This window comes from Arachis ipaensis, chromosome B01, assembly GCF_000816755.2.
Source record: "Arachis ipaensis cultivar K30076 chromosome B01, Araip1.1, whole genome shotgun sequence".
Classification (NCBI taxonomy): Eukaryota; Viridiplantae; Streptophyta; class Magnoliopsida; order Fabales; family Fabaceae; genus Arachis; species Arachis ipaensis.
Window position 1 is genome coordinate 137,105,505 of NC_029785.2, and position 10,108 is coordinate 137,115,612.

Below are 10,108 nucleotides of genomic sequence, written 5' to 3' on the forward strand. Positions count from 1 at the left end.
AATGGTGAGGTGTTGTGATGGCGCTAGATATTTTTGGATTGAGAATCTTGTACTTTGAGGAGTATTATTGCAATTTAAGCTCACCTTTATTTCCGATCCAGACCGATCATGAATTTTACTGCTACTTGTGCTAAATGTCTAAACCTTGTAATTAAGTTGCTTGTGACATTTGTTTCTTGTATTGAATTACCAGAAATGTATAACTACTATTCTTGTACATAAGTTTTTGTATACTTTCACTTTTGATAAGAAAAGTGATGGAAAAGAAATAAAAATAAATAAATAAAAATTTTATGTTTTAAATTATAAAATGAAGATGTACAAACAGATGTAATATTATTAGAAAGTATACAAATTTATCCTATTTTCTTTAGGATTGGACTAATGTGTTACACATAAACAATAATTAAAATCTGGTGACATTTTATTCTTCTTATAATTCTTTTATTCTTCTTTTTTTAGATAAATACCATTTTTGATCTCTGATATTTTTTTTGAGATATATCGCATCTTAATCATCCTTAAATTTCAACCAGATCCCTCACTTATCAGTAAAATTGGACAAATTAACCCCTGCAACTAGTTGACAACGGATTACCTGTTTGACGTAACAAGTGGAGTATAATGTATCAATACCAAGTGCTAGATGTCAACTCCAAATGGTTATTGGAACTAAATAATCCTTTCACTTCTTCCTCCTCCTCCTCCTCCTCTCCTTCTTCCTCCTCCTCCTCCTCCTCCTCCTCCTCTTTTTTCTCTTTTTCAGACCCATTATCATTATTATCTATCTCCACAATTTTAAAACTCTTTCTGCATTAACCTTGACAATATCATAAAACTAGTAAAGTTTAACTATTCTATTAGTCCCTATAGTTTTAACCAAATTTTTAATTAGGTACTTATATTTTTTTCTTTTTAATTGGGTCCCTACACTGCTTTAATTTTGTAATTAAGTCCTTCATAGTGTAAATAATATAATATTAGAGTTAACTTAATATTTTTTTCGCAAATTGAAGGTATTTATAATTAAAAACTTAATTAAATGTTTGACCGCATGTATTTTGGTAAAAATATTATGTTATTTTTAACATAAAAAGGACATAATTACAAAATTAAAAGTAATGTAGGGACTAAATTGAAAGAAAAAAAAAAGTATAAGGACCTAATTAAAAATTTGGTGAAACTATAGGGACAAATAGAATAATTAAACCAACTAGTAATTCATATATCATTAACAATTTAACATACACTTCATATATACAAGAAGACAAGAATTGAAGAATTGGGGGCAACCAGAAGGCCTCGTCGACGAACTTGAATGTCTCACCAGATGCCACGTGGGGCTCTTATAGTGCTTGAGGAGGACGAGATAGGACAAAGGGCTTTGGACGGCATACCCGTTAGGGAAGAGAGTTGTTAGCAATGACAGCGCAAAGGACAGTGAGGACAGTGAGAATCTTGGTGACGCCGAAAAGATTTGGAGTGAGTTATTGAGGGAGGTTGGGTAAGACGAGAAGGAGAAGAAGAGGGGGAAGAGGGAACCACGGTGGTAGTGACTGTTGGTGGCAAAACAGGGGAAGAAGATGGTGGTTCTGGAGATGACGCGATGGAGAAAGAAAAAGAAAAGAAAAGGAAAAGAAAAGGAAGAAGAAAAGAGAGATTGGTTTGACGATGGTGGTGCCACGGTGATGGTTGTGAAGGTGAAGTTTGATGATGATGGTGACTGGTCGAATAGAAAGAAGAAGAGGAGAAGAAAGTAAAGAAAAGGAAGAGGAGAAGAGAAGAGAGGGTCTTTGTAAACATTTAAAGTTAACACCTAACACTTGACATTGACACATCATACTCCATCTGATGTGTCAGATCAAGGTTTAAGAATAATTAAAGTGGGATATGTCTCACGAGAAAAAAAAAAAAGACAAAAATAGAAAACAGTATTTACTATTTTTTTTTTCAGACTTAGTTCATCTTCTTTTCTTTTCCTCGAAAGACACCAATAAATTGTTGGGTCTAATGGGCTGAGGATCATTGGCGGACTGGAATATCCATTGGACTTTATTTCCTAGCACCGTGCATCCTACTAACAAAGGCATGACATGGAACTGAGGGAAATATTTATTCAACTAACTTAATAGATTACCAATTTAATAATAATTGTTTACGTAAAAATTCAGATACAATGAAAAATTATTAAATAATTTAATATATTTAATTAAATTATTATCTAAAATATTTATGTATCAACGTGTAAAGTGTGAATATAACAGAAAAAGGTAAATTGAAACTAAAGAAGTGGTTCGATGAGTGAGAAACGTGGACCAATTAAATTCAAGTCTTGCTTTGACCAAGAGCATATCATAGTTGACCAAAACAATAACAAACAAGATAATAATCATAATACATATTCCCATTTTCCATTTCTCCTCCGATGTCAAGCTTCGCCGTCGCCGGTGCCGAAATGAGATCGGTTGCTGTCGCCGTCAGTGGAAGCTCCGGCTGCGCCAGGGGAAGCCGGCGAGCCGTGCAATGGGCGGCGGAGAATCTAGTGCCTCAAGCCGATAGGTTTATCTTAGTCCACGTCATCCCTAGAGTCACTTCAATTCCAACGCCATGTATGTGCTTCCTTCACTTTTCGCCTTTGGATTCTTCAGCCGTTGATTCGTGCTGTTCACTGCAATTGATACAATTTTCAAAATTTTAGCTAAAAAAAGGATGAAGATTTTTGTATTCTAATTTTATTTTCTTGAATTTGATAACTGAATTACTGAAAACAAGGATGGGTGGTGTTTTGGAATTCCCAGCTGGAGAGTGTGTTCCGATTTCGGAAGCAGATTCGGATGTCTTAGCAGCTTATGTGCAGGATGTGAAGCAAAAATCTGAAGAAATCTTCGTTCCATTCAAAGAACTATGCAAATCAAGCAGGGTAAGTTACTCTGTTTGTTTTTGGTTTTTGTTTTAATGTTGTTTCAAATTCACTTTGACATTGAGAAAGTTATGATATGAGCGAAACCAAATTAAACTGGAATCTTGCAGATGGAAACCTTGCTACTAGAAGATGACAATCCTGCAGATGCACTTCTAAGCTTTATCTCTGAATCTGGCATCCAGATACTAGTGATGGGTCCTGACTCCTCAAATTTTATTACAAGGTATGTACTATACATATGTGTTCTAAATATTCAGTGTTGAAAAACCAGATGTGTTAATTCTTCGGTTTTCTTCTTGTTAGTACCCTCTTGATAATTTTGCAGTATCTTATTGTGTCTATTAGAGACCAGGTTTCATAAATTTTGCTACTAGATAATATATCTTGAATGGAACTTATAATTTATAAATATGAATTAGCTTTATTATATAATAGATCAATTGGATTTTTAAATTCTTGTAGGTTGCATCTTTTCTAGTTGAGTTATTGCAATCAGTAGTTTGACAACCAAAAGCTTTTCCTGGATAAACGAGATTAAAGTAACTTCTTCATCTTTTTTTTTCCTGGCCCTTCTCCCAGAAAATTGAAAGGACCAGGGATATCAGCGACCGTTCTAAGAAGTGCTCCTGACAGCTGTGATGTATATCTTGTAGCTAGAGATAAAATTATGTCGAAGTTAGCTGATTCTTCATCTTTTAATTCTCAAGGTATGATAGAAATATTTCATTTTAAGATCTTCGTGTCATTCTTTATTGAAGAATTTGTTAGTTTCTCATTATCATATTTTTCTTCCAACAGAGAGTAGTTCAAGGTATTCAGTGAATTCTCAGGAAAATAAAGGGGAAAGTGGTGTAGGGATTTGCAGAGAAATGTCCGGAATTAATACTCCAATTCTAAAAAATTTTCGATTTTTATCGATATCAGACCGTAATTATATTGGTCTACAAACATCCAGTCGCAGGAGCTCATTAGATAATTCTAGCAGTGGTGATGATTTTGAAGCTATTAGCCTCCACTCATTTGACTATGTAACTTCTGCGCAACGTGAACATGTAATTTCCTCTCTTGCTAGCAGATGAATGATTTGTGATTTACCGGGAATTTTTAGATTTCACAGTTCTCACATGAGAGCAGTGATGTTCACATTATGTGTATTTATGCAGTTAGCAATGCAAGAAGAAGTGGATCGGCTACAGCTGGAGTTGCAGAATACTATTGCTATGTACAAACAAGTCTGTGAAGACCTAGCTCATGTTCGAAACAAGGTGAGAAATTGATAATATTTTTTTTTCTTTGTTTATAGTTTGAAATCCTCTCCACTGCAGCCCAATCTTTAATTCATTTCTAATTTCCAACTTCAATGCCTAAGCTGGTGCCAACAACAGGTATCACTGAATATAACTTGGTGATAGAAAATGCAAGGTTTTATTTTCAAACATAGGGTACTAATTGTTAAGTATCTTATGTTTACTTCCATGCCTTCACTTACAGACCCTTCTACTTTCTTCTGAATCTCTTGAAGAAGCTAAGAGAGTACATGCTTCCCTTGAAAACGAGCAGTTTTTGAGAAAAGTTGCTGCTGAAGAGAAAGAGAAGTATTTAAAAGTTATGAAGGAACTCGAGGAGGTAAAAAACGTGCTTGCCAAAGAGTCGTATGAAAGACAGATTGCTGAACTTGATGTCCTTAAAGAATCCATAGAAAAAAAGAGAATAGTCGATACATTGATCTCACATGACAAGAGATACAGAATTTACACCATGGATGAAATCAAGGAAGCAACAAATTTCTTCTCCGAGGACTTGGTAATTGGTGAAGGAGGGTATGGGAAAGTTTACAAGTGCACTCTGGATCACACACCAGTAGCAGTAAAGGTTCTCCATCCAGATGCAATCAACAAGAAAGAGGAGTTTCTGAAAGAGGTTTCCCTTGTTCTATAGTTCTTCCTTTTTAAGTTGTTTATATTAGAAGAGTTTTAATACAAATCAAATTCTTTACTAAATTGTTATTCCATCTAACCCAGTTCTTCACACTTTTTAAAGGTTTAAACTGTGAACATCACATTAGAAATTCAAGTATCCAAAAGCCCTCGTTTGAAACCTTGCTGATAAATTATTCAAAAGTTTCAAGCTCGTAGCTTTTGACCCATTATTTTTCATTAAATTGTCTTGAACAGTAGTAGTTTTTAACGCATTAAATGAATGTAATACTTGTATGCTGCAATTAAAGAAATATAAGTCGTTCATATTATTCTCTCCCATTTCTTGAAGGTTGAGATTCTTAGTCAACTACACCATCCAAACATGGTTTTGTTACTTGGAGCTTGTCCTGACACCGGTTGCCTTGTTTATGAATACATGGACAATGGAAGTCTAGAAGACTATATTTTCAAGAGAAATGGGAAACAGCCTCTTCCTTGGTTTACTCGATTCCATATTGTTTTTGAGATGGCCTGTGGGCTCTCATTCTTACACAACACAAAGCCAGAGCCTATTGTTCATCGAGATATCAAACCTGGCAATATCCTCTTAGACAGGAATTATGTGAGCAAAATTGCGGACGTAGGGCTGGCTAAACTCCTTTCAGATGTCGTGCCTGACAATGTCACAGAGTACAGAGAATCCATGCTTGCCGGTACTCTCCATTACATGGATCCAGAGTATCAGAGGACTGGCACAGTCCGAACAAAATCAGATGTATATGCTTTTGGACTTATAACTCTTCAGTTGATAACTTCTCGCCACGCGCGTGGACTCATTTTGGCTGCTGAAGATGCAGTTATGAAGGGCTCCCTTGGTGATATTTTAGATAAATCAGCTGGTGATTGGCCTCTCAATGAGACATTGGAATTGGCCCAAATTGCCCTTAAATGTGTTGCACTTAGATGCAGGGATAGACCAGATCTTGACACTGAAGTTCTTCCACAGCTTGAAAGACTTTCTGTTGTGGCAGATGCAGGTGCAAGGATAGGAAGAAGAAAGAGTATACACACACCAAGCCAGTATTATTGTCCAATCCTTCAGGTAAAAGAACTTCACTTATCTGATGAACATATATGTTTAGTGTGTTGAATATTTGTGATGTAGATATACATTATCCTTCTTGGTTGTAACGCAGGAAATAATGGATGATCCGCACGTGGCTGCGGATGGTTTCACTTATGAGTACAGAGCAATCAAAGCATGGCTTAGCAGACACAACGTTTCACCGGTGACAAAGCATAAACTCAGAAATTCTATCTTGATTCCAAACCATACTTTACGTTCTGCCATTCAAGAGTGGAAGTCAGGAGTGTCCTCATTTGATTAGAAAACATATATGACTTTTACTTGCTGCATTGAAACCGTTAGTTAGCATTTGAATTGCACAAAGGGTTTATATAACATTTTTTTGGAATTTAGGTGAAGCATTTTTTCCCTATACAAAAAATTTGTAAATAAACTTTCCTTGCCCCATTGAATTATAGTGTACATAGTTCAAACCAAATTATAATAGAGATGTGTTGGACAAGGATGCAGATTTATGATTTCAATATTACTAGGAACAAGTTTGTTATTTCATTGCCATTTTAAAATTTATAGTATAATATCATTTCAAAAGTTTGTTTTTGGATAAGATATGCAGACATAAATCAATTTACCATAAATCAAAATCAAGTAAGAATTTATCCTTTTTTATTATCAGCAATCCAAACACAACCTTCAATTTTACTTCTTAAAATCATTTTTTTCCTGTGTGTGCGTATCTATATATATATCATCCTCTCTGATGCTCTCAGTGAAAAATCACTCTGCTCAATCTTGTTACTTTCAACACTGCCATTCATTACATTTTGCCTTACATATGTAGTATAAGCCAATATCATCTCTTTTGAGTTGGCACTTGGAAATGAGAAAATTTATATCAACCGGTACTCTGCTAGCGGCTAGTGCCACTTGCATATATACAATAATCTGTACATCTATTTCTGCTTTCTGGTGACTAGAAGGTATAGAAATAGCAAATGGTACCCCAAAACCTTCAGCCTTCAACTTGTGTAAACTCAAGAGCATTTGCATCAGGGTCGCGTGCAAAGATTGCCGGTCTTCCGGATTTGCTAAGTGTGTATGGAATACCTATAAAATAAAAAGAATTTAATTTTAACACACTATCAATCACACATCAACAAAAAACTCTCGTATGCACTACTTGAATTGTCATACGAATAGAAGGATTTGATTGAATAATAATGTAAAGACTCAGCGCATCAAAATTAAACTCAAATAAGAAAGCGAAGGTTAAATATGGAGCATATCTTTGGTAATTCTTGATGTAAATATGATTGAGAAGTCATTACGGTGTTGTTTGATCTATATAGTTGGCCCCCATTAGTGGGAGAAGACTTGGTTATTCTTATTGATCTCTTTTGGAATTTTACCATTTCAAAAGCTCCAAATCATAGTGAACTATGATGAAGTATGAGCATTTAAAATTTAAGCAAGGAACAAAGAAATACCAGCTTTATCAAAGATTGCTTTCAGCTTGAGAACATCCCGGATTGCAATACACGTGTGACGATCTCGCCCTCCATGTTCTGCTCGTCCAGTTAACGGGTCAGGGTTTGGAAGCTCCATCAAGTGAATCATCTCAGAGCCTACCCACAACCAAGCACCCCTATATGGAAGCTTATCGTGTGGCCTTGCTTCATTTATTTCGAGGCCTAAATTTCATTGAATCTAGTTATTCAAAAACTTCTTTCTTGCTACACAGGTACATATATACAACACATTTTAGTGTGAAATAATCAAAAGATGGCATACCTAGAATGTTTTGGTAAAAGTCAAGGGATCTTTCTAGGTTTTCACATAAAATTCCAACATGGTGAATGCTAACAACACCATAATCTGAAAAGTAGCAACAAAATAAATATTAAGGGGGAAAAAGACAGATAGGCAAAAGCAACCCTTAAAAACATGAGAATAAAGCAGAAAATGAAAAGTAACATACTGTTCTCGTCTTTGTTAGTAGCAACTGATTCTTTGTCAAGTACATCTCCTCCAACGCTCGTCTGAGCTTTTATCGCCATGTTGGGAACATGGCATCTCCCATTTCTTACATTAGCATGACAAAAGTTGGATTGAATTTTTGTGGTTATGGATGAAAAGCTGGCATAATTCAACTGGAACAAAAGAGAGTCAATAAAGCATGTTACATGACATACAGAGTCAAGGCTCACTCATAAGAAATTGCTGCAATTACAAGCTAAAGTTGTATTTGACAAGTTCACTTCCAATCTACTTGGGAGTAAACCTCCTTCAATGATCCATTCATTGATGCCTTATTTATTACGGATTTGGATCCTCTAAAGTTTGAAGTTCACTTCAAAGAGTAAAGTGTGATCTTCTACCCTTGAATAATTTTTCTTTCATATTTATTATTGGTCCACCTATGAAATCAATGGTGAGAGATCACACTTTACTCTCTAAAGTGAAATTCAAACTTTAGAGGATCCAAATCCATTTATTACCAATCTGATTGGGAAACACCAACCAAAACATGTGTTCTTTTTTATCCTTTTCCTCAAACAGACAACTGAAAGTTACAAAATTACCGCCAGCAAAAAAAAGTTTACTTTTTCACCTCCTTGTTTTTTTTTATGATAACCATGACTACTACGAAGAACAGAGAAGACAATAAACACCAAAGCATGTTATAAGGACCTAAAAAACTCAAGCTTTCATGATATTATTTGAGTATCTCCGCATACAACGAAATCCAAAATGATCAGATTCCAATTCTTACATAGTAATCTATTTCCTGATTTTCCTAAACAAGATGAGTAATTTAGCATTATAAGAATCCAATTCGCATCTTATAATAGAGCTCCTCAATTAGGGCACAAAACACACAAACTAAAAACCCCTTTGTACCAATTTATTAGACAAAGCAGTTCTACAACTCGAGGCCACATTGCGAAAATCCCAATAAGGGTACAATAAGCAACATAATAAACTCCGAAAACAAATAAATAAAAATCACCTTTTGCTGCAGAGGAGAGACAAAGGAAGGTGCTTTGAGAAGGGACGCCATGGCAGAACAAGTGAACAACAACTAAAGCTAGTGTGGCCTATGATTCTGTGAATGTTCGGGGATATTGAGGAACGAGTGGACACAGTGCCCTCCTTGCTTTCTGGGGCTCACAAATTTCCACAGTGAAAATTGAAAAACAGTAAACACCAGCCACCTATGGTGCACGGACTCTGACACGGACACGGAACACGACATACACAAAACACGCCGAACACATGAATTTTAAAATTTTAAGAACATGAATACATATAAAATATAAAATATTTTTTAGATAAATCGTAACGAAATATAAATTAATTTTTTAAATTATTTTTAATGTCTTATTTTAATTATATCAAGTATTTAAAATATTTTTTGTTTTAATAAATAATAATATATACTATATCTAAATTTATTTTAAGAATATATATTAAGAATAAGACCGGACACGTTGACACGTGATGGTATTTAAGTGTGTCTAAATATATCTTTAAAAAAATTTTATTTTGATTGAGACACGATTTAGACACAAAAAACATACATATCGGACGAATATCGATAAGTGTCTATCCAAAATGTGTCCGACACGCAAACACAGCAAGTCAGTAAAGTGTCCGTTTTTTATAGCCAGCCACTGATTTCGGGTTTGGGGCACAATTATAAAATCAAAACATTACAGGTACTTTTTCATAAATTGGCAAAAATACTTCCTTTTTCAATAAAATAAAATAATATACTATAGTGTGCTGACGTTGGATGACATGGGCAATGATGACAACAAGCATTGGGATAGATTTACTTTCAAACCGCGGTTTGAACTTTGAAGACATTCACTCATGATTAGCATGCATGTGATTATGATTATTTATTACTATTATTATAAGGTCAAAATTCAGCTTAACATTTGATTTTTTTTTTTTTTGGTTTTCAAACATTTGAAGATTTAGTGATTTACTAGTAATATAATGCTACCGACCACTTTCTTACTTCCTAATTCCTACTACTAATAGACCTGAAGTTTGATTTCCTTCTTATTTCTCACATAAGAAAACCATTCACACTTGACATAAATATATCATAGTACCAAAATAAAATATTTAAAAGATCTAGTTGTTGAATTAGTCTTTTGACTGCAACAA

At 34.6% G+C, this 10,108-nt stretch overlaps 2 protein-coding genes across 3 annotated transcripts; one reads left to right on the forward strand and one right to left on the reverse strand.

The window, feature by feature from the left end:
• On the forward strand, positions 2,375-6,476 carry LOC107643292 (U-box domain-containing protein 34). Of its 2 annotated transcripts, none has more exons than XM_016346891.2 (9): positions 2,375-2,609; positions 2,799-2,920; positions 3,031-3,146; positions 3,503-3,630; positions 3,722-3,975; positions 4,087-4,188; positions 4,415-4,843; positions 5,192-5,944; positions 6,039-6,476. In XM_016346891.2, the coding sequence occupies exons 1-9, from the start codon at positions 2,426-2,428 to the stop codon at positions 6,228-6,230; spliced, it is 2,280 nt and encodes a 759-aa protein (XP_016202377.1). In that variant the 5' UTR covers positions 2,375-2,425; the 3' UTR covers positions 6,231-6,476. The 2 variants fall into 2 exon arrangements, with proteins under 2 accessions (XP_016202377.1, XP_016202387.1); XM_016346901.2 differs by having other exon boundaries at positions 2,474-2,609; positions 2,773-2,920.
• Positions 6,696-9,133, reverse strand: LOC107643330. The gene is made up of 5 exons (XM_016346942.2): positions 8,940-9,133; positions 7,908-8,079; positions 7,721-7,804; positions 7,417-7,620; positions 6,696-7,036 (listed from the first exon to the last, which is right to left on the reverse strand). Exons 1-5 carry the CDS (start codon positions 8,988-8,990, stop codon positions 6,942-6,944), a joined length of 606 nt encoding a protein of 201 aa, XP_016202428.1. The 5' UTR covers positions 8,991-9,133; the 3' UTR covers positions 6,696-6,941.

What these genes read in the sequence shown, in the direction of transcription:
- LOC107643292 (XM_016346891.2), top strand. Translation starts at nt 2,426, where the DNA reads ATGTCAAGCTTCGCCGTCGCCGGTGCCGAAATGAGATCGGTTGCTGTC. An exon ending in CACTTCAATTCCAACGCCAT is followed by an intron (nt 2,610 to 2,798) that starts GTATGTGCTTCC and finishes TGGAATTCCCAG; the next exon opens with CTGGAGAGTGTGTTCCGATT. An exon ending in CTTCTGCGCAACGTGAACAT is followed by an intron (nt 3,976 to 4,086) that starts GTAATTTCCTCT and finishes GTATTTATGCAG; the next exon opens with TTAGCAATGCAAGAAGAAGT.
- LOC107643330 (XM_016346942.2), bottom strand. Translation starts at nt 8,990, where the DNA reads ATGGCGTCCCTTCTCAAAGCACCTTCCTTTGTCTCTCCTCTGCAGCAA. An exon ending in CTTTTACCAAAACATTCTAG is followed by an intron (nt 7,621 to 7,720) that starts GTATGCCATCTT and finishes AATGAAATTTAG; the next exon opens with GCCTCGAAATAAATGAAGCA. An exon ending in AGCAATCTTTGATAAAGCTG is followed by an intron (nt 7,037 to 7,416) that starts GTATTTCTTTGT and finishes TTTATTTTATAG; the next exon opens with GTATTCCATACACACTTAGC.